General features: G+C 44.2%; 2 protein-coding genes across 3 annotated transcripts; both read left to right on the forward strand.

Annotated features, from left to right (window-relative positions):
• Positions 1 to 2,617: 2,617 nt before the first annotated feature.
• LOC309332771 (prostaglandin-H2 D-isomerase-like) lies at positions 2,618 to 12,302 on the forward strand (the record flags this gene model as incomplete). Its single annotated transcript, XM_081845945.1, has 6 exons — positions 2,618 to 2,633; positions 6,087 to 6,149; positions 7,034 to 7,129; positions 8,867 to 8,968; positions 10,381 to 10,409; positions 12,126 to 12,302. 5 exons carry the CDS (start codon positions 2,618 to 2,620, stop codon positions 10,392 to 10,394), a joined length of 291 nt encoding a protein of 96 aa, XP_081702071.1. The 3' UTR covers positions 10,395 to 10,409; positions 12,126 to 12,302.
• A 5,148-nt stretch (positions 12,303 to 17,450) lies between these two features.
• Positions 17,451 to 22,812, forward strand: LOC309332467 (major urinary protein 3-like). 2 transcript variants are annotated; one of them, XM_081845684.1, is made up of 7 exons: positions 17,468 to 17,696; positions 18,653 to 18,774; positions 19,265 to 19,332; positions 19,450 to 19,545; positions 20,674 to 20,775; positions 21,909 to 21,937; positions 22,636 to 22,812. In XM_081845684.1, exons 1-6 carry the CDS (start codon positions 17,589 to 17,591, stop codon positions 21,920 to 21,922), a joined length of 510 nt encoding a protein of 169 aa, XP_081701810.1. In that variant the 5' UTR covers positions 17,468 to 17,588; the 3' UTR covers positions 21,923 to 21,937; positions 22,636 to 22,812. The 2 variants fall into 2 exon arrangements, with proteins under 2 accessions (XP_081701811.1, XP_081701810.1); XM_081845685.1 differs by lacking the exon at positions 20,674 to 20,775 and having other exon boundaries at positions 17,451 to 17,696.
• The last annotated feature ends 207 nt before the right edge of the window (positions 22,813 to 23,019 follow it).

Consider the following 23,019-nt stretch of genomic DNA (forward strand, 5'->3'; position numbering starts at 1 on the left):
CGCATGCGCAGAAGCGGCGAAACGCAACCCGCACACATGCAGATGCACAGTCACATGTTATGTTCGCTTCAGGATGCGAGCGGGGCTCTGGAACGGATCCTGTTCACATCCAGAGGTACCACTGTATCAAACTGTCAGTTATCCAATTTTTTCAGACCAGTTCTTCTACCAAAAAATGTTTACAAAAATACATATACCAGGTGAAAATGTGTATAAAAAGCAAAGTGAGGCCTTTAAAGCCCTCAACGACCTCAACCCAGTATACCTGAGGGAACATCTCCACCTCCATCATTCTGCCAGGACACAATAAATAAATAATATTGTTTTTGTTATTGTTATTATTAGTAGTAAGTGAAAATAACATATAAAAATGCATTGTGTTAGGAAATATTGCCTGCAAAAAATTAGGAGAAATGCACACTAAAATGCTTGGAGGGAAATCGTAAGAACTGATGCAGAAATATAGCAAACAAAAAAATCTGGGACTGGAAAGCTGAGAAACTGAAACTGACAGATGTGTTGATCCCTAATCTGTGTTGTTTAACACTGCAAATTGGGAAAGATTTGACTTGGTTCCCTTATAATATTTTCCCTACACATTAAAAAAAGAAAAGAAAACCACAATCTAGCATGTCAGGGAGAAGTCTGGGCTAATGCTTTTCTTGCCTTGTTTGTTTGTTGGGAAACGTTTAAAATTCAGTCCCACAGTTACAGCATGAAATGAGAGGCCAGCAACATGCGTCAGTTTTATCTCTCATAAAGCAACACGGTGTCCAGAAACAATAACAATGTGAAAAACTTTATGGTATAATTCAAACTGGAAAGTAAAAAGATATGTAATTTCTTCATTAACCAATCTTTTTTTTTGTATAGATATAATGAAAAATACTCTGGAACAGTGCTCATGTTCACTTACAAGTGTCGAACTAATTGGCTGATGAAGAATTCAATGAAACAGTAGTTGTTATGCGGAAACACAGCAGAGTTCAGAGTTAGACATCAGAATTGGACATTTGCTGATTGTACAAAGCTTCACAGCTTGCTCTCCGCCAGGTAAAGTCTGGCACCGTGATTCATTTAAGGACTTTCAGAGACTTTCAGAGACTTCAGTTTTTTAGTTTTGATGTGTTGAATTATTCCATAATTTTTTTCACATTGTTATTGTTTCTGGCCATCGTGTCGCTTTTAATATTCCTGACTCATATTTTGCAACACAGGGGTTGGTTTGTTTAGCTCTCACAAAGACATAAGGAAAGCTCTGCTGGATCAGGCCAATGGCCCATCTAGTCCAGCATCCTGTTTTCACAATGGCCAACTATGGTTTGCAGCAACAGGCATTCAGAGACTGCGGTGGTAGAACCTGGCCACCATTGATAGCCTTATGAGCCATGAATTTGTCTACTCCTCTTTTAAAGCCCCCTCATTGACTTGGGTAGTGGTGAAGCTGCTGTCACCGGATTGCACCTTGTCCTGAGGCTCTGAAGAAGTCTTCTTCAGCCAGTCGCTCTAGGTCTTCAGGGAAGAGGGCTACCTCGCCACATGGGCAGTTAGAGGAGTTTAGTCAGGTAGAGCTAGGACTGGAGTCCATGTGACACCTCTGTTTCTGAGGTGCCTTCAGTAAAGGTAAAGGGACCCCTAACCATTAGGTCCAGTGGTGACCGACTCTGGGGTTGCGGCGCTCATCTCGCTTTATTGGCTGAGGGAGCCAGCGTACAGCTTCTGAGTCATGTGGCCAGCATGACTAAGCCGCTTCCGGTGAACCAGAGCAGCGCACGGAAACGCTGTTTACCTTCCCGCCAGAGCAGTACCTATTTATCTACTTGCACTTGAAGTGCTTTCGAACTGCTAGGTTGGCAGGAGCAGGGACCGAGCAACAGGAGCTCACCCCATCGCGGGGATTCAAACCGCCGACCTTCTGATCGGCAAGTCCTAGGCTCTGTGGTTTAACCCACAGCGCCACCAGCAAAATTGACTTACATCGTGGTTAGTTCCCTGGACAGGATGGAATCCAGACAACATCTGTGGTTTAACCCACAGCGCCACCCGCATCCATGCCTTCAGTAGAGGTGTATAAAACCTCCTGGAATTCCATTAAGTTCTGTTTCCTAAGCTGAGCTGTAGCCAAAAGATTTTCACAGAAAACCTCTGGCCATATCAAAATCTGCTGATTTAACCTCCAGATCAATGTACGTCTGTGGGGTGGTGGTGATTACTGACTGCTATTACACACCCAAACATGAAATTCCTAAGCCCAACAGCTGGAAAAATGCATTTGCTTCCTCTCTTTCCTCCCCTTCCACGGGGCCTCTTTTCTCATGTTTCAGGCCTTCCTTGTTTTCGGTATGAAGTCATGCGGTTGGTAGAAGCTGCCGCTTTAAAAGCCATAATTGCTCACAGTTGACCCTTTTTGCAATGTACGTATGTATTTTTGTATAACTTGGTTTTTGTTATTTCTTGGGTACACATAGAATGAATGGGGAGGGGGAAATGGGGGGGTTTCTTTTGAGTTTGACATTTTATCCATATTTACTACTGGACATGCACAAACAAAGGCAAAGAAAAATTATTTTATAATATTGTTCTTATTGTTCTTCATGCCAGAGCCATTGCTACTACCATGGTGGCAGCAGCAGGTGATGCATTCATTAGAGGCTGGATGATGATGATAATAATAATAATAATAATAATAATAATAATAATAATAATAATATTTTAATTTTTTATACCCCGCCCATCTGGCTGCGTTGCCCCAGCCACTCTGGGCAGCTCACAACACATATACAAGCATAAAACTTCCCGATACAGGGCTGCCTTCAGATAGATGTCTTCTAAAAGTTGTATAGTCCTTGACATCTGATGGGAGGGCATTCCACAAGGAGGGCGCCACTAAGTCCTCATCTTCTTTTTTATACAAATTCTTATATAATTGAAGGAACTTTTCCTCTATTTTACTGGGATCTTCTAATATTTGTTCTTCTATTTTAATTTTATTAATCACGTTTTGTTTTTTCCTCTTTCTTAGTTGCCACGCCAATAGTCTTCCTGTTTTGTTTGTGGATTCAAAATATTTTTGCTTCATTGATTTAATTCTCCATTCTACTTCTTGGCTTATTAGTGTCGAGTATTGTGTCTGCAGCATTTTAGAGATTTGTTTAGTCCTTTCATCCCTAGGGTTTACTGTTAATTTTTTCTCACAGTCTCTTAATTGCTTAATTATTTCTTCTTTCTTTAATTCTCTTAGTTTCCTTCTATAATTATTCTGTTGGATTAAAAAACCTCTTAGAACCGCCTTACTGGCGTCCCAGACTATGTCAATTTTTGTTTCTTTGTTCAGGTTCATATCAAAGTATTCTTTCAGGGTGGTTTTAGCCTTTTCAATCGTCTCCTCATTTTCAAGTAAATAATCATTCATTCTCCATCTATATGGGCCCGATGATTTACATTTTATTTCCAAAACAATTGGGTTATGGTCAGAGAGGGTTCTGGGTTGTATTTCACATTTCATTATTCTTATCGATAAGTCACTCGAGACCCATATCTGATCAATTCTACCCCAACTCTAATGTGGCTCTGAAAAATACGTGAATTGTTTCGTTGTTGGGTTTTTGTGTCTCCAGATCAAATCTAAATTTTCTTGAAGGTTATTAAATGATTTTGAGAGTTTCCCTTGATTTGATTTCCTCTTTTTTTCATTTCTATCTAATTCTGGTATGGGTACTCCATTCAGGTCTCCAAGCAGAATTAATTTATGGTTTTCCAGTTCTAATAATACTTGTTCCAATTTTTAAAAAAACTCTGTTGGTCTGAAATTAAGAGAGACTTGGATAGTTGGACAAAATTGAAGCTTTCTTTGTTAGGCCGAATTGCTGCTATTAAGATGAATGTATTGCCAAAAATGCTGTTTTTGTTTCAAACATTACAGATTGTGGACAAAACGGAGTGCTTCCGGAAGTGGCAGAAAGATATATCTAAATTTGTCTGGCAGGGCAAAAAGCCCAGAATTAAGTTTAAGATATTAACAGATGCGAAAGAAAGAGGGGGCTTTGCCCTGCCAGACTTAAAGTTGTACTATGAAGCCGCAGCTTTTTGCTGGCTAAAAGACTGGCTACTTCTCGAAGACACTGACGTGTTGGACCTGGAAGGTTTTAACAATGCTTTTGGTTGGCATGCATATTTATGGTATGACAAAGTTAAGATCAATAAGGCCTTTAAGAACCATATTGTCAGGAAAGCAGTGTTTAATGTCTGGACAAAATATAAAGACTTATTGGAAAATAAAACTCCAAGGTGGCTTTCACCTCTGGAGGCTAAGGCCCGAAAAAGACCCAATATGGAGGCCAAATGGCCAAAATATTGGGAAATATTAGAAAAAGATGGAGACAATTGGAAATTGCAGAGTTTGGAGAAAATGAAGGATAAGGTGCGAGACTGGTTACATTATGCTCAGATTAAAGAAGTTTTTAAAAATGACAAAAAGTTAGGGTTCCAGGTGGAGAAATCGAAGTTAGAAACAGAATTGTTAGAACCAAAGACCAAGGTATTATCTAGAATGTATAACTTGCTGCTAAAGTGGAATACACAAGACGAAATGGTTAAATCGGCTATGATAAAATGGGCACAGGACATTGGGCATAACATTATGTTTGAGGACTGGGAAAGGTTGTGGACCACTGGGCTGAACTTCACCGCATGTAATGCTCTGAAGGAAAATGTTATGAAAATGATATATAGATGGTACATGACCCCAGTTAAACTTGCCAAAATATACCATTCGTCTGATAATAAATGTTGGAAATGTAAAGAAAATGAAGGAACATTCTTTCACCTCTGGTGGACATGCCCTAAGGTGAAGGTCTTCTGGGAAATGATATATAATGAGCTGAAAAAGGTATTTAAGTATACCTTCACTAAGAAACCAGAGGCCTTCCTTCTGGGCATTGTCGGCCAGAAGGTGTTAAAGAAGGATCAAACATTTTTCATGTATGCAACAACGGCAGCAAGGATTCTCATCGCAAAAAACTGGAAAACTCAAGATCTACCCACACTGGAAGAGTGGCAGATGCAGCTGATGGACTATATGCAACTGGCCGAGATGACCGGCAGAATCCGTGATCTGGGAGAAGAGAAGTTGGAGGAAGACTGGGAGAAATTCAAGATGTATCTACAAAAACATTGTAATTTGGTTGAATGTTAAGAAGGATGCTAGATTATAAAAAACTGGTCACCACTAAACTAGATTTAAATTTGATGATAAGTGAGACTAAAGAAAATATAAAATTTTTTGGAAGAAGCGCTAGATTATATGTGAATGAGTGGACATGAGATTGTAAACAAGTTGATAATTTGTTTGGAAAAAAATTTTTTAACGATGTAAATGGGAGCGGGAGACGTGAGGGAGCCCAAAGAAGTGATGAAATTGTTGTGAAAGAAGTAAGATTGTTTATTATGTGTGCATTTATATTTAAAAACCTTAATAAATATTTATAAAAAAAAAAACAATTTTTAAAAAAACTCTGCTTTGTTCGTATTGGGAGCATAGACAGTTACTACGTTAAGTTTTTCCCCTTGGTCATTAATTTGAACTCCCAGAATTCTTCCCTCATCATCTTTACAAATTAGTACAGGTTCCAGTTTTTCTTTAACGTAAATCACCAGCCCTCTTTTTTTATTAACATCTGAGTTAATAAACTCTACTCCTAACTTTTTGTTTATCAAAATATGTTTGTGTTTTTTAGCCACATGTGTCTCTTGCCAGCAAATCACGTCATAATTTTTATTCCTCAGAACTTTTCTACTTTATTCCTTTTTGATTTTTCATTCAAACCGTTTACATTCCAAGTCAAAAAACGCAGACATTACTAAAATTAATTTCTATTTGTTCAATTTAAATTTTTAAACTTATGTGTAAATATGTGTAATTAAACCATATTTCTTAAAGGCAATACAGCGTGATTCTCAGAGGAAACACGGCCCTGGCTGAGCACCTGGAACCCCTTTGAAATCTTGTGCTGAGATTGGGGGGGGGGCGTGCTGAATGGGGGGGGGGGGTTAGCAACTTCACAACCCTGCCTTTCTTTCCAGGGAAGGACAATGTCTGAGTAAAACACTTGTTACACACCCTGTAAAGCCGGCTGAATTCAAGAGTGTAGGTAAGTGTAATAGATTTCTCCATTATCTCCATCCAAGCCACACACACACACCCCGCCCTCAAGCTCCAGCGAACCTGGGAGATCAACTTGCCAAGTTCGCTACCAGAAACGGAAGCAGATTTCTCTTCCTTTCTGGATTGAGTTAGATGGATTTCTCCTGAGAGCTGGAAGGGCCTGAATGGAATATTTGACTTCTCTCAATTATGTATACCCCGGCCATCTGGCTGAGCCTCCCCAGCCACTCTGGGCAGCTCTCAACAGAATATTAATAGTTAAAAAGCGGCAACATCAAATATGAAAAACTTTCCTGAACAAGGCTGCCTTCAGATGCCTTCTAAAAGTCAGATAGTTAATTATATCCTTGACATCTGATGGGAGGGCGTTCTACAGGGCGGGTGCCACTACCGAGAAGGCCCTCTGCCTTGTTCCCTGTAACCCCACTTCTCGCAGTGAGGGAACCGCCAGAAGGCCCTCAGAGCTGGATCTCAGTGGGGTTGGAGAAGCTCCTTCAGATATACTGGACCGAGGCCATTTAGGGCTTTAAAGGTCAGCACCAACACTTTGGATTGTGCTTGGAAACGTACTGGGAGCCAATGTAGGTATTTCCTGCAGTCTCCAAACTGCAGTAATGTTTCCTTAATTAACTCTCCCCTCCTGTGGTTTCCTGCAACTGGTATTCAGAAGCATTTCTTCCTCCAACTGTGGAGACAGAGCCATTGATAGCCCTCTCCTCCTCCACAAATCTCTCTTGGGGCAGTGAGTTCCATAGTTTAACTATGGGCTGAGTGAAAAAGTGCTTTCTCTAACCCCCCCACCTTTCTTTTGCATCTGTGGAAGTGACTCCCATCCCTATTAATGGATCTTTTGCGGCTCTTTTTCAATAGATGGGTGGAAATTAATACACATCGTGGATACAGATTATGAGACTTACCATACCATCCTCTTCAGAACAGTGCGTTCAGCCATGCTACAGCTCTTTGGTATGTCTGGAGACTGGCCTGTGGGAACTTGTTTGGGTGCCGTAGGTTATGATGGGCACACCTATTGTGCCCATGTTTTGGAAATCTTGCCCTTCCTCCCAGTTTGTCTAAGGAGATGTAAATACCACCACTAATTGCCAATAGAGTAATCCACTCCCCACCCCCGCCACTAGATTTGTCAGAATACTTTGAGCATCTTGATAAAATGTCAACAACAAATTTGCCACCATCTACTGGCAATTTAAACCACAGAGCCTACGGCTTGCCGATCAGAAGGTCAGTGGTTCGAATCCCCGCGACAGGCTGAGCTCCTGTTGCTCAGTCCCAGCTCCTGCCAACCCAGCAGTTCAAAAGCATGCAGTACAAGTAGATAAATAGGTACTGCTCCAGCGGGAAGGTAAACAGCATTTCTGTGCGCTGCTCTGGTTCACCAGAAGCGGCTTAGTCATGCTGGCCACATGACCCGGAAGCTGTGCGACGGCTCCTTAGGCCATTAAAACGAGATGAGCGCCGCAACCCCAGAGTCGTCTGTGACTGGACCTAATGGTCGGGGTGCCTTTACCTTTACTGGCAATTCAAATTTTCGTACCCACGACAACCCTGCGAGGCAGGGGAGCTTAAGGTGCTGGTTGGCATGCTCTGTGCAAATGTGCCTCACAAGCCCCTGAGGGTTGCATCAGGATGGGACAATTCAGAATGGAGAAGGAACACTGCCCAGGCTTCTGGTTTTTCATTTCAAACCTCCTCCTTCTGAAGCTGTTCTTTAAAAAAGGGGGAAGGGAAGGAGTCAGGCAAGATGGATTTGTCAAGATACTTAACAGCGTGATGCAGCAGCAAAAAAGAGCTAATGCAAATCTCAGCTGCATCAGCAGGAGTATTGTGTCCAGATCCAAAGAAGTCACAGGACCACTCCATTCTGGCTTGGTCCAACCACACCTGGAATACAGTGTCCAGTTCTGGGTGCCACAATTTAAGGAGGATATTGACAAGCTGGAATGTGTGCAGAGGAGGGCAACCAAGGTGATCAAGGGTTTGAAAACCAAGCCTTACAAGGAATGGTTGAAGGAGCTGGGTATCTTTAGCCTGGTAAAGAGGAGACTGAGAGATGATAGTCATATTCAAATATCTTAAGGGCTGTCACATGGAAGAGGGAGCACGCTTGTTTTATCCTGCTCTGCAAGTTAGTTCTCAAAAACAATGGCTTCAAGTTACAAGAAAAGAGATTCGGACTAAACACCCTTAAGTACCGTATTTTTCGCTCTATAAGACTCACTTTTTCACTCCTAAAAAGTAAGGGGAAATGTGTGTGCGTCTTATGGAGTGAATGCAGGCTGCACAGCTATCCCAGAAGCCAGAACAGCAAGAGGGATTGCTGCTTTCACTGCACAGCGATCCCTCTTGCTGTTCTGGCTTCTGAGATTCAGAATATTTTTTTATTGTTTTCCTCCTCCAAAGACTAGGTGCATCTTGTGGTCTGGTGCGTCTTATAGAGCGAAAAATACGGTATTTTCTGACAGTGAGAGCTGTTCAGCATTGGAATGGACTCCCTCGGCAGGTTGTGGACTCTCCTTCCTTAGAGGTTTTTAAGCAGAGGTTGGATGGTCATCTATCATGGATCCTTTATCTGAGATTCCTGCATTGCAGGGGACTAGATGACTCCAACTCTACCATTCCATGATCTATCCTCCTGGTCTATGATGCTGATTCTCAATGCCAACTCCTTGTTTGTGTCTTAAGGCAGGGAACAGACTGTGTCAGATGAAGTGAAAGAAAAATTTAAAACTTTGGCCACAGATTTGCAATTCGATCCAGAGGCAATTGCCTATGTATCAAAAAATGGTAAGTGCAATTAATGCTTAAGATTTTCTCCGCCCTGGTTTGAAGGTATGGTGATGATGATGCTAGCCGCTTGGACTCTAGAGATCACCAGGTATTATTAGAATCTGGATATGAACCCTGATAAGGAACAGTTGAGGGAGTTGGGTGGTATTTAGCCTGGAGCAGAGGAGATCGAGAGAGGATGGGATAGTCCTCTTCAAATGTCTCCTGGGCTGTCACATGGAACATGGAGCTCGCTTGTTTTCTCCTGCTCTGGAGGCTAGCTTCTGAACCAGTGGATTCAAATTAGAAGACAGGGGATTCCAACGAAACATCAGGAAGTACTTTCTTTCATTTTTATGATTAATTAAATTTGAAGATCTCGGGACAGTTCGCAGTACAGTGGTACCTAAGGTTATAGACACTTCAGGTTACAGACTCCGCTAACCCAGAAATAGTACCTCGGGTTAAGAACTTTGCTTCAGGGTGAGAACAGAAATCACACGGCAGCGGCGGGAGGCCACATTAGCTAAAGTGGTGCTTCAGGTTAAGAACAGTTTCAGGCTAAGAATGGACCTCCAGAACGAATTTCTTAACCCAAGGTACCACTGTATAAAAATACAATATAAAAACATAAAAATACATAATAAAAAGGAGAACAATAACAAAACAAACCCATAAGCCAGGGGTCAGAAACCTAAGGCCCATGGGCCAGAAGCAGCCCGTGGAGGTTGTTTGACCGGCCCACGAGCCACCCCCGAACCAAGCTGCCCTCTCGCTAAACCAGCGCAGTGCAGGGACTCACTTCCACGGTGCTGTAAATCACGTCTGTGCAGATGCAGACGCTGAAAATCATGGGTGTGCCAGCTCACGTACGTGCAGAATCCAACCCACAGAGAGATCTCCATGGGACTGATCCGGCCCAGGCAAGATAAAGCTTGCTGACCCCTGCCATAAGCCATCCCTCCCACAAACACATGTAAAAGGACATAGACTGTTCATCAGCCCAAGGCCTGGCTGAAGGGGAACGTTTTTGCCCAGTGCCTAAATAGATATAATGGTGGTTCCAGCCAATCCTCCCTGGGGAGAATGCCCACAGAATGGGGAGCCACTGCAGAAAAGGTCCATTCTTGTGTTGCCACCTTCCAGACCTTTTGTGGAAGAAGCACATGAAGAAAGGCCTCACATGATTGCAGGATCCAGGTTGGTTCATATGGAGAAAAGTGGCCCTTGAAGTTTTATCTAGAGAAGGTTTTCCCCCACATGTAGATAAGCATTATGGATCCCTTAAAAAAGAGAAACCCTACTGATATCTGACAGCCAATCTATTGTTGGCTATGGAACAAAATAATAATAATCCTGATCTTGTTCTGTGCCCTGGACCCAATCCCACATCTTGCTCACTCATTAACCGCATTTCTTTTCATCCACAGAGCTCTGTGCATAAGAAGATCCGAAAAAGGTACGGTAATTAGTCCTCTGCACACTTACCTGGGAGGTCATAAGCTTTATTGAATTCGGTGGTGTTTACTCATGAGTAGACACATCTAAGGTTGTGCTGTGAGTCCCCAAGGAAGAAGCACTATACTCTGATTTGACTCCAGCTCTGCAGGGTCATATACAGGACACCATACCTTAAAGCACATTTAAAAGGGTTTCAGGTCACAACCGAAAGGCAATACCCCTCCCTTGGGGAGATTCCAGCTGCGTAACCCACCCGCCAGAGGATCCTGGGAATTGTGGTTTCCTCTCAGAGCTACAACTCCATGCACACTGAACAAACCTCAGGTCCCAGGATTCTTTAGCATGCTTTAAATATCCTTGAAATACAAGATGTGTAATAATAATAATAATAATAATAATAATAATAATAATAATAATAATACCCCGCCCATCTGGCCAGCCTCCCTAGCCACTCTGGGCAGCTCCCAACAGAATATTAAAAACATGATAAAACATCAGACATTAGAAAGTTTCCTAAACAGGGCTGCCTTCAGATGTCTTCTAAAAGTTAGATAGTTGTTTATTTCCTTGACATCTGATGGGACATTCCACAGGGCGAGCACCACTACTGAGAAGGCCTTCTGCCTGGTTCCCTGTAACTTCACTTCTCGCAGTGAGGGAACCGCCAGAGGGCCATCAGTGCTGGACCTCAGTGTCCGGGCTGAACGATGGGGGTGAAGACACTCCTTCAGGTATACTGGACCGAGGCTGTTTAGGGCTTTAAAGGTCAGCACCAACACTTTGAATTGTGCTCGGAAACATACTGGGAGCCAATGTAGGTATTTCAGGACCGGTGTTATATGGTCTCGGCAGCCACTCCCAGTCACCAGTCTAGCTGCCGCATTCTGGATTAGTTGTAATTTCCGGATCACCTTCAAAGGTAGACCCAGGCCTCAGGCAGAAGTCTCCATGAACACTGATAATTTTAGCTGGTTTAGACCTGGCACCTTGTATATGCAGACCGTGTTCTCTGACAGGGAGATAAACCACCCACCCCACCCTGGCGAGTGTCCAAGAAAGGGTGTTTGATTCATACGAAATGATCTTGGCAGTGGTGTATGGGCAGGGGATTAGGGGAACAAGGTTGGTCCACTGAATGTTCCCCTGGGGCCTCCTTCCCAAACCCCAGGAAACTTCTGCCCAGCTTAGGGAGGGAGGCGTTGTGATGCTCTGATAGGTCCAAGAGCCCTCCTGCCACCTTCCCAAACACCACCTGGGATTCCGAGGGAGGCAGGAAGGCCCCAGCATCCTGCCAGAGCCCTGGTGCTTCCTTAAAATGTTTAGTTTCTTGTCCCGTTAGATTCACAAAATATTTAGGGGTTTGCGTACCCCTGTGTCCCCCCCCAGAAAAAAGCACTGGCTTTGCCCATCATCACCTCTCAGCATGCTTGTTTGTGCTTCTACAGGGGAATGGAAGGTGGGACAGACCACTCCAGCATCCAACTGATTCCGACATTGACACCTTCCTGCTGATTTGCTGATATTCTTATTATTATTAATTGAGGTCTCAGGGCGGTTATCACCTATGGCCTGGAGAACAGGAACATTATCATTTGAAAACATCTGCAGGGACCAGAAGAAAACATCTGCAACATTTGTGGGTTTTCTCCATGGGCCGAGGCCCCCACCTCTTGCTGTGATAACGGGATCTCTTGTCTTTTGCAATTCCATGCAGAAAGCCAAAAATAACATGGGAAAGATGTCTGCATGAGGATGGGAATGGAGGAATCATCCTGGAATCTGCCTCCTGCATTGCAAATACCAGCCACCATTGTGAACCATTCCATTTGGAAAGAAAACTTGAATCATTTGGATCAGATATATATTCATAAATGGTATTCTAATCACATAAGTGGTGCTGTTTTCTCTTCTGTTGGCCTTAAGAGAAAGAAAACTATTATGTGTACACCCCAAATTCATAGCACTATATAAAAAGGAAAATTCCTGGATTCTGAGGTCCAGGCTTGGGGTAAGCACTCTTTGGTGAGAGAACTCCAGTCGAGATCACAAAATACGCAGCAAAGTAAAGCATGGAAATATAGGTTGTTGGACCTTTAAAATATCCAGTCCACATTGTGTACATGATTTCATTTGGCAACGTTGCATTTCATATTCCTGATTGCACCATACGGTGTCAAATTGCATCATACACACCAACCCCAAGACCAATGACCTGCAGTTGAGTCATGACATCCCGGTTTTATTATCTCTGACGTAAGATGATGCGCTCATTAGTGTAAAACAAAGCCTTGCAGGCATCACACGGCGAAAGAAATGGACAGTAGCATAACCAGTTCTGCACAGTGAAGGACTTCCCATTCCCAGCGGCGGAGCAAGCCGACCGGGCACCTGGGGCGGCGTATATGCCCTGCGCCCAGTGGTGGGGCCAGTCACCCACAGGGCAGGGCGGGGCCAGCCAGGGCAGGACGCTCCGCTGGGCCTCCGAGAAGCCTGCCTGCCTCCTCCAACTCAGCGATCCAACAGCTGAGGGGGAGGCAGATGGCAGACTGTTTGGGGCAGTGAGGAACCTGCGGGCAGTCAAGCCAATCCATCACTCCCAAGAGAGACATGCGGCTCGGGCACACTGCAGGCCCCACAATGAGTGCTGCCTGGCATTTTGTCACCCCCCAGTAGTGACACCCGGGGTGTCCCGCCCCCACTGCCCCCCTTTCTCCGCCCCTGCCCATTCCCAAACCTCTGAAAATATAGTCATACCTTGGGTTAAAATTGCTTCAGATTGAGCATTTTCGGGTTGTGGTCCGCGGCTACCTGGAAGTAACGGAACGTGACGTCATGTGCAGAAGTGGCGAATTGCGACCTGCGCACATGCAGACGTGTGTTGAGTTCTCTTCAGGATGTGAACGGGGCTCTGGAATGGATCCTGTTTGCATCCAGAGGTACCACTGTATTTTTGATGAATTCAGACGATGAGAAGGGAGGCAAACCGAAGTCAGGTTCTCCTCAGCCTTCAGCATGTAAGGATGAGCTGCACGTCTGCCTCAGAAAATAATTGGCAGCCAGCGCATTCAGGCCAGGATTGGTACAATATGCTCAACCATCTTGCCCCAGTGAGAATTCAAGTCACCAAATTCTGCACCAGCTGAAATTTCTGAACTATCTTAAGAAGTAGTCATGAAATTCTGAGCCATGGATATTGAAGTTCCTCAAAACCAGCAGTCCTCAACACCACCTCTAAAAGCAGCTGTGTCAGCTCAGGCAGGGGTGAAGGAAAGAGGGCGGGGGTGGGGTTGGCCGCCCCAGGTGTCAACACTGAGGGAGGTGACATTGGGTGAGCTACCCACCCATGACTCCCAAGCCTACCCCGAGCCATATTGAGGTTGAATCCTGACAAGATAAGACAGAAGTACTCTTTGGGGAGGACAGAGGGTGTGTGGGTTTGGGGGACTCCCTGGTCCTGAATGGGGTAACTGTGCCCCTGAAGGACCAGGTGTGCAGCCTAGGAGTCATTTTGGTCTCACAGCTGTCCATGGAAGTTCAGGTCAATTCTGTGTCCAGGACAACTCTCTACCAGTTCCACCTGGTACGCTGGCTGAGGTCCTACCTGCCTGCACACTGTTTCACCAGAAGTGGTACATGCTCTGGTTATCTCCCCCTTGGACTACTGCAATGCTCTCAACATGGGACTACCTTTGAAGGTGACCCGGAAACTACAACTAAACCAGAATGCAGCAGCTAGACTGGTGACCGGGAGTGGCCCCCAAGACTATATAAAACCAGTCATATAGTCATATTCCGAGCACAATTCAAAGTGTTGCCCTAAATGCCTTGGCCCAGTATACCTGAAGGAGCGTCTCCACCTCCATTGTTCAGACCGGACGCTGAGGTCGTCCTCTGAGGGTTTTCTGCTGGTTCCCTAACTGCGAGAAGCGAGTTTACAGGGAACCAGGCAGAAGGCCTCCAAATTGGTGCCAAAGTATTACTACCCTCCTTTTCTGCCCCTGCGCCTTTCCTCTTGTGCATCACATTCTTTTTTTTAGATTGTACGCCTGCAGGGGCCAGGGCTGTCTTATCTTAACTGATAGTATGCAAGCTGCTCTGGGAACCATTTTTGTTGTTCTTGTTGAAAAGCCTGGAACAACTGCTCTCAGAAAACAAACAAAAATGGTCTGTCAGACCTGCTTGAAGAAGAAGACTGACCCTGACCTGTGCACAGTTCAGCAGCAATAACTGTGCTGGTCCCGGGGGAAAGGTACCGTGATCGTAATCAGAGTTCACGAGATGAAAGGCGAGGTCCGAAACAGGGAGCCGGGCGGGGAACAGGAACGCTGGGAGGTCAGAAGCAGAAGGCTGGACAGGGAACAGGAACGCTGGAAGGTCAGAAGCTGGGAGCCGGGCGGGAACAGGAGCGCTGGAAGATCAGAAGCAGGAGGCCGGGCAGGGAACAGGAACGCTGGAAGGTCAGGAACAGGAGGCCGAGCAGGGAACAGGAACACTGGAAGGTCTGAAGCCCAACGACATTGCTCCCGCAACCTGGGACCGGGCTGACTGACCTTTATCTTCTTCTAAGGCCAGGGGCGGTCCCGGCCCCCAGGAGCCCCGCCTCCTCTGGCCTTAAGGCGAGCACTCCTCCTGGGAGCAACCAGTTCCCTTCGCCTCTCTGCCCTAAGCCTCTGTAGTTCAGGAGAGGCCGAAGGGTTACTGGGCCCCGGAGGAGGCTCCCCTGTAGCCACTGAGTCCTCAAGCACCTCTGGGGCCAGAAGGGTTTCACCTGGGGCCAGCTCCTGAGGATCTGACACAGGTGCAGGCTCCTCAGAATCTAGGCCTTGCCCCAGTTCAGCCGGCCCTGGAGGCGGGGACTCCTGTGCAGGCTGGGATTCCTCTGGTTCAGCCTCTGAATCGGAATCCCAGGCCATCACAATAACAAAGGTTGGCCAGGAGTGGTGACTGAGATAGGGGAGCAATTCAGACAAGACCACCCAGAGGAATGGGCCTCTGCCCTGCCAAACCTCCAGGGTTGCATACCTATATGGCCAAATATACATCATCCTAGCTGTTCATGGTTTACCCAGCCACCTGCTGTCCAGCACCTTGACATCTCTCATCCAACCACAGTCCTTGGAAAGACTTGCACTACCCATTTTTCGCTGTGCAGACTAGAACCCTCCTTGTAGCTAATATGGGGCTGTTCTTCGTTTTAGCTTACAGTCATAAAATCACAGAGTTTTAGAAATGGAAGGGACCGCAAGGGTCATCTAATCCTTCCCCCTCTTACTGCGGTTCCTTAAATTCATTTTTTCTGTCTTCTGCATATCCATACTCTTATAAAATTGCAGGTTATTACATTAATCCCGCTAATATTTTTATCTGTTTATAATTTATCTGGAAATATTCAATAAACCATTTCCATTCTTTTATAAAAAGTTTGTTATCTTGATTTCTTATTTTTCCGGTAAGTTTTGCCATTTGTGCATATTCCATGAGTTTCTGTATCCATTCTTCCTTTACTGGGACTTCTGCTTCTTTCCACTTTGGGGCAAGTCACATTCTTACTGCTGTAGTAGCATACATAAATAAATTTCTATACAATTTAGGTAGTTCTGTCCCTGTAATTCCCAAAAGGAAAGCTTCTGGGTTCTTGTCATTTTTTACAAACGTTATTTTAAACATCTGTTCCAATTCAATATATAAAATTTTCCAATAAGCTTTAACCTTACAACAAGACCACCACATATGATAAAAAGAACCTTCTTTCTCTTGACATTTTCAACACGTATTTGATTTAAATTTATATATTTTTTGCTAATTTGAGATTAAGAGTCTCATGCTCTACCAACTGGAGAGTCGTTAGGTTCCTCCTTAACCGGGTCTTACCAGATTGATGGTCCCACTGGTAATGTGCCCAACCTAAATTCCACATCGCTCCCCTTCCCCACATGACTCAGGGTGCACTGTGAGGACCACTGAGCAGGAATCTAGCTGTTTCCTAATTGCCTTGCATGTAAGAGATCAACTGGGTTGACTGTAATAGTAAAATTAGAAAAACACTATCGTTTCAGGTGTTTTCATTTTTACACCATACAGTGGTACCTTGGTTCTCAAACTTAATCTGTTCTGGAACTCCATTCCAAAAGCAAAGTGTTCCAAAACCAAGGCGCACTTTCCCATAGAAAGTAATGCAAAATGGATTAATCCATTGCAGACTTTTAAAAACAAGCCCTAAAACAGCAGTTTAACATGGATTTTACTATCTAACGAGACCACTGATCCATAAAATGAAAGCAATAAACAATGTACTGCAGTCACACAATCAATCAATCAATCAATCAATCAGTAGCTGAACTGGGTTCCACACAGTCACAAAAACAAAAAAAGATTCGCAAAAACAAAAACACAAAATAAATAACAAAGACAGACAGACCTCAGTGTAACACTCAAAACAGAAGTGTGGCACTCAAAACAGAAGCATGACACTCAAAATGGAGCACGTTTGCCTTCCGAAGTAAGTTTGCAAACTGGGACACTTAATTCCAGGTTTGCGGTGTTTGGTTTCCAAGTTGTTTGAGTACCAGGGCGTTTGAGAAACAAGGTACCACTGTACTGTATTTTAACTTGGATGGGTCTTATGCCCATAACAAGACATGATTTCAACAACAAAAGATTAGTCCTGGGGGTGTGGAGCAGATGGACCCCTGCTATCTCCAAAAGGAGAAGCCAACGCAACTTGAATTTCCCTTGTTCCCACAACACCTGCCCCATGGATGTTCCAGGTGAGGAATGTGGTCTGGAGATGCAAACCTTATTCTAACATTTGTTACAACTGGCTCTCGGCTCCTTTTGATCACAGCCCAGGCCTCTGCTGGTGGTGCAGTTCACCATAAACCACCACCCACAACTAACAGGGGAGGCCACAGGCCATGGAGTCCTTCAGAACAAGCATCGAGGGGCAGAGTGTTCCAGGGTTTTAGAAAATGTACTCACCACGGATAACAATTAGTTCTGAAAATCACCTGGTTCTCTCTCTCAAACACCCCACGACCTCTTTTAATGGCAGGACTGTACTGGCTTAGATGAAATTTGGGGACATAAGCAGAGGGATATAAATCCAGGCATCGCTTGAAGAACCGAGGTCTCTGCAGACGTCGCAGACATTCCTGAACTGCTGCAAAGCCTTGCAAGGATGAACATTGTGCTGATTACTATTGTGTTTGCTGGCACCTGCTCAGCAGTTCCTAAGTACGAAGTTCCTGTACCCATTCCAATGATGCCAGACTTGAAACTAAGGAAGGTAAACAGCAACATTTTTCTCCTTCACTTATAACTAGGGGTGGTAACAAATTTATCAATAATCAAGCTTGCACAGCCTTGTTCACCTGCTTACAGCCTTTGCAAGCTGACTATGCCCTCTTTATAACCCACCTGTTTCTCCACGGAGCGCAAGGTGATGCACATGGTTCTCCCCTTCCTCATTTAATCCCCACAACAACCCTATGAGGTAGATTGGGCTGAGAGGCAGTGAGTGTGAGCTTCATGCCGAACAGGAATTTGAATCCTGGTCTCTCCCATGCCCTAACCCAGTGGTTCTCCAAGGGTGTGTTGTGCTACACTGGTGTGGCAGGAGAGGATGGCAAATTTAGCAGGAAGAATCAAGGATCAATAAAGAAACGTTTAAACATTTCAGTGTAGTATGTGTATATAGCATTGTTTTATACAGCCATACCTTAGTTCTCGAACGCCTTGGTACTCATACGTTTTGGCTCCTGAACGCTGCAAACCTGGAAATAAGTGTTCCAGTTTGCAAATGTTTTTCGGAAGCTGAACATCTGATGCAGCTTCTGCTTGACTGCAGGAAGCTCCTGCAGCCAATCAGAAGCCACACCTTGGTTTTCAAACGGTTTCAGGAGGCAAACAGACTCCAGGAACTGATTAAGTTTGAGAACCAAGGTGCTACTGTACTTATAAAGTAGTTGTGTTCTGTGTTATTAATCAAGCCCTGCTAGAAGTTGCTTCTTTTCATTTTGCAATGTATTTCTTATCAATAATAATAATAATAATAACAACAACAACAACAACAACAACAACAACAACAACAACAACAACTTGATGTGGCTTGAAAAAAATTCCATTCTGAAAGAGGGGCCCAGAGTGGAAAGTCTGAGACCACTATGCTACTTTAGCTACCAGTCTACAATATATATTAAAATGTCTTTCTCAATAACACACAAACAAACCTCTTCTTTGTAGCTCACCGGTAAGTGGTTTCCCATTGCAACAGTACAGTATGACAAACAGACGAGAGAAGTCTATGGCTATTTAATGGAGCCCCAAAAGAATGGAGAACTGGTCCTCAAAATTGATGTTCCTAAGTAAGTCTGCATCCACTGCTATGATCATTATCTACCTTCACAGTATAAAGGGAAGGGTCCCGAGGCTTGGCCTGTTGCCTACCTACCCCTGCCTCTTTCAGCAGGGAGGCTAGGTCGTACGTACACCCAGGGGTCCAGCCTAAGCTGCATCCCTGATCCCCGAAAGTCAGTTACATCAGCTGAGATTCTGAATGTCTATTGGGCAGCTTCCCGTTGCTCCCTCTTCTTCTGAAACTGGGCAATGGGCCCCCCAGAACTCCAGGACTGGCCAACTCCAAGCTGCTGATGGGGATGATGTCACAGGAAAATTTGTTCTCTGGCTGGGACAGAGGAAACCATATTTCTTAAAGGCACTACAACTTGATTCTCAGAGGAAACATGGCCCTGGCTGAGCACCTGGAACCCCTTTGAAATCTTGTGCAGAGATTGGGGGAGGGGGGCATGCTGATTGGGTGGGGAAGCAACTTGACAACCCTGCCTTTCTTTCCAGAAATGGAGAATGTCGGCGTAGAAGAGTTGTTCTATACCCTATAAAGCAAGCCGAATTTGATACTGATGGTAGGTTTAATAGATTTCTCCATTATCTCCATCAACACACGGACGCCCTTTCTTTTGCATCTGTGTAAGTGACTCCCATGGCTGTTAATGGATCTTTTGTGGCTCTTATTTCAATAGATGAGAAGACTACAGTACACATTGTGGATACAGATTATGAGACTTACCATATCATCCACTTCCTAATGGAGCACATGGGCATGCTACAGCTCTATGGTATGTCTGGAGCTTCTTTGGGTGCCCTAGGTTACAATGGGCGCACCTGTCAGCTTTTGAAAATCTCACCCTTCCTCCCAGTTTGACTAAGGATATGTAAATACCACCACTAATGGCCAATAGAGTAATCCACCCACCACCACCAACCCGCCACTAGATTTGTCACAATACTTTGAGCATCACGATAAAACACCAACAACAAATTTGCCATAATCTACTGGCAATTCAATTTTTTGTCCCCACAACAACCCTGCGAGGCACGGTAGCTTAAAGCGCTGGTTGGCATGCTCTGTGCAAATGTGCCTCACAAGCCCCTGAGGGTTGCATCAGGATGGGACAATTCAGAATGGAGAAGGAACTTTACCCTACACTTCTGGTTTTTCATTTCAAACCTCCTCCTTCTGAAGCTGTTCTTTAAAAAGCGGGCAGGGAAGTAAGGAGTCAGGCAAGATGGATTTGTTAAGATACATAACAGCGTGATGCAGCAGCAAAAAAGAGCTAATGCAAATCTCAGCTGCATCAGCAGAAGTATTGTGTCCAGATCCAAAGAAGTCACAGGACCACTCCATTCTGGCTTGGTCCAACCACACCTGGAATACAGTGTCCAGTTCTGGGTGCTAGCATTTAAGGAGGATATTGACAAGCTGGAATGTGTGCAGAGGAGGGCAAACAAGATGATCAAAGGAATGCAAATGAAGCCTTATGAGGAATGGTTGAGGGAGTGTTTATTTTTGCTTGCAAAAGAGACTGAGAGAATATATGATAGTCATATTCAAATATCGAAAGGAACTGTCCCATGGAAGAGGGAGCAAGCTTGTTTTCTCCTCCGGAGGGTAGGACTCAATCCAATAGATTCAAGTTACAAGGAAGGAGATTCGGACTAAACATCTGGAAGTATTTTCTGAGAGTGAGAGCTGTTCAACAGTGGAATGGACTCCCTCGGCAGGTTGTGGACTCTCCTTCCTTGGAGGTTTTTAAGCAGAGGTTGGAAGGCCATCAGTCATGGATCCTTTATCTGAGATTCCTGCATTGCAGGGGACTAGATGACTCCAACTCTACCATTCCATGATCTATCCTCCTGCACTATGATGCTGATTCTCAATGCCAACTCCTTGTTTGTGTCTTAAGGCAGGGAACAGACTGTGTCAGATGAAGTGAAAGAAAAATTTAAAACTTTGGCCACAGATTTGCAATTCGATCCAGAGGCAATCGCCTATGTATCCGAAAATAGTAAGTGCAATTAATGCTTAAGATTTTCTCCGCCCTAGTTTGAAGGTATGGTGATGATGATGCTAGCCGCTTGGACTCTAGAGATCACCAGGTATTATTAGAATCTGGATATGAAGCCTGATAAGGAACAGTTGAGGGAATTGGGTGGTATTTAGCCTGGAGCAGAGGAGATTGAGAAAGGATGGGATAGTCCTCTTCAAATGTCTCCTGGGCTGTCACACAGAAGATGGAGTTAGCTTCTTTTCTTAAGACATCTTAAGGCAGACCTGTTCAGGGAAGTTTTTAATGTATGACATATTAGTGTATTTTTGGTATTTGTTGAAGCCGCCCAGAGTGGCTGGGGAAACCCAGCTAGATGGGCGAGGTAACAAATATTAATATTTATTATTATTATTATTATTATTATTATTATTATTATTATTATTATTATTTCTCCTGCTCTGGATGCTAGCTTTTGAACTAGTGGATTCCAATTACAAGAAAGGGGATTCCAACTAAACATCAGGAAGTACTTTCTTACATTATTAGGATTTATTAAATTTGAAGATCTCGGGACAGTTCACAGTATAAAAATACAATATAAAAACACAAAAATACATAATAAAAAGGAGAAAAATAACAAAAAAAAACCACCCATAAGCCATCTCTCCCACAAACACATGTAAAAGGACATAGACTGTTCATCAGCCCAAGGCCTGGGTGAAGGGAAACCTTTTTGCCCAGTGCCTAAATAGATATAACGATGGTTCCAGCCAATCCTCCCTGGGGAGAATGCCCACAGAATGGGGAGTCACTGCAGAAAAAGGCTGTTCTTGCGTTGCCACCTTCCAGACCTTTTGTGGAAGAAGCACATGAAGAAAGGCCTTATATGATGATTGCAGGATCCAGGTTAGTTTATGTGGAGAAAAGCGGCCCTTTTATCAAGAGAAGGTTTTCTCCACATGTAGATAAGCATTATGGATCCTTTAAAAAAGAGAAACCCTACTGATATCTGAGAGCGAGTCTATTGTTGGCTATGGAGCAGGGCCCATAAGGAACAAAATCATCATCATCATCATCCTTAACTTGTTCTGTTCCCTGGACCCAATCCCACATCTTGCTCATTCACTGACAGCATTTCTTTTCATCCACAGATCTCTGTATATAAGAAGATATGGAAAAGGTAAGATAATTAGTCCTCTGCACACTTACCTGGCAGGTCATAAGCTTTATTGAATTCAGTGGTGTTTACTCATGAGTAGACACATCTAAGGCAGTGGCGGAGCTTCATGCTCCAGCTTCGGGGGACAGAGAGCAGGCAGTGGTGGGGCTGGCTCATGTCCCAGGGGCTTTAAAGGTCAGCACCAACACTTTGAATTGTGCTCGGAAACATACTGGGAGCCAATGAAGATTTTCAGGACCAATGTTATATGGTCTCAGCGGCCACTCCCAGTCACCAGTCTAGCTGCTGCATTCTGGATTAGTTGTAGTTTCTGGGACACCTTCAAAGGTAGCCCCAGGCCTCAGGCAGAATTCTCCATGAACACTGATAATTTTAGCTAGTTCAGACCTGAGACCCCTCCAGCATCCAACTGAATCTGACACTGACATCTTCCTGCTGATTTGCTGATATTATTATTGAAATTATAAGGATTTTATGTACTACCCTCTACCCAGAGGTCCCAGGGCAGTTATTACCTATGGCCTGGAGAGTAGGAACATTATCATTTGAAAACATCGGCAGATCAGGCTTTTGTTAAATGACCAGGAGCAGGGTCCAGAGGAATACAACTGCAACCTTTTGTGGGTTTTCTCCATGGGCCGAGGCCCCCACCTCTTGCTGTGATAACGGGATCTCTTGTTTTTTGCAATTCCATGCAGAAAGCCAAAAATAACATGGGAAAGATGTCTGCATGAGGGTGGGGATGGAGGAATCATCCTGGAATCTGCCTCCTGCATTGCAAATACCAACCACCATTGTTAACCATTCCATTTGGAAAGAAAACTTGAATCATTTGGATCTGATATATATTCATAAATGGTATTCTAATCACATAAGTGGTACTGTTTTCTCTTCTGTTGGCCTAAGAGAAAAAAAAACTATTATGTGTACACCCCAAATTCATAGCACTATATAAAAAGGGAAATTCCTGGATTCCGAGATCCAGGCTTGGGGCAAGCACTCTTTGGTGAGAGAACTCCAGTCGAGATCACAAAATATGCAGCTAAGTAAAGCATGGAAATATAGGTTGTTGGACCTTTAAA

Source organism: Podarcis erhardii (assembly GCF_964252035.2).
Source record: "Podarcis erhardii genome assembly, chromosome: 17".
NCBI classification, from domain to species: domain Eukaryota; kingdom Metazoa; phylum Chordata; class Lepidosauria; order Squamata; family Lacertidae; genus Podarcis; species Podarcis erhardii.

What these genes read in the sequence shown, in the direction of transcription:
- LOC309332467 (XM_081845684.1), top strand. Translation starts at nt 17,589, where the DNA reads ATGAACATTGTGCTGATTACTATTGTGTTTGCTGGCACCTGCTCAGCA. An exon ending in CAGACTTGAAACTAAGGAAG is followed by an intron (nt 17,697 to 18,652) that starts GTAAACAGCAAC and finishes TCTTCTTTGTAG; the next exon opens with CTCACCGGTAAGTGGTTTCC. An exon ending in AGCCGAATTTGATACTGATG is followed by an intron (nt 19,333 to 19,449) that starts GTAGGTTTAATA and finishes TTATTTCAATAG; the next exon opens with ATGAGAAGACTACAGTACAC.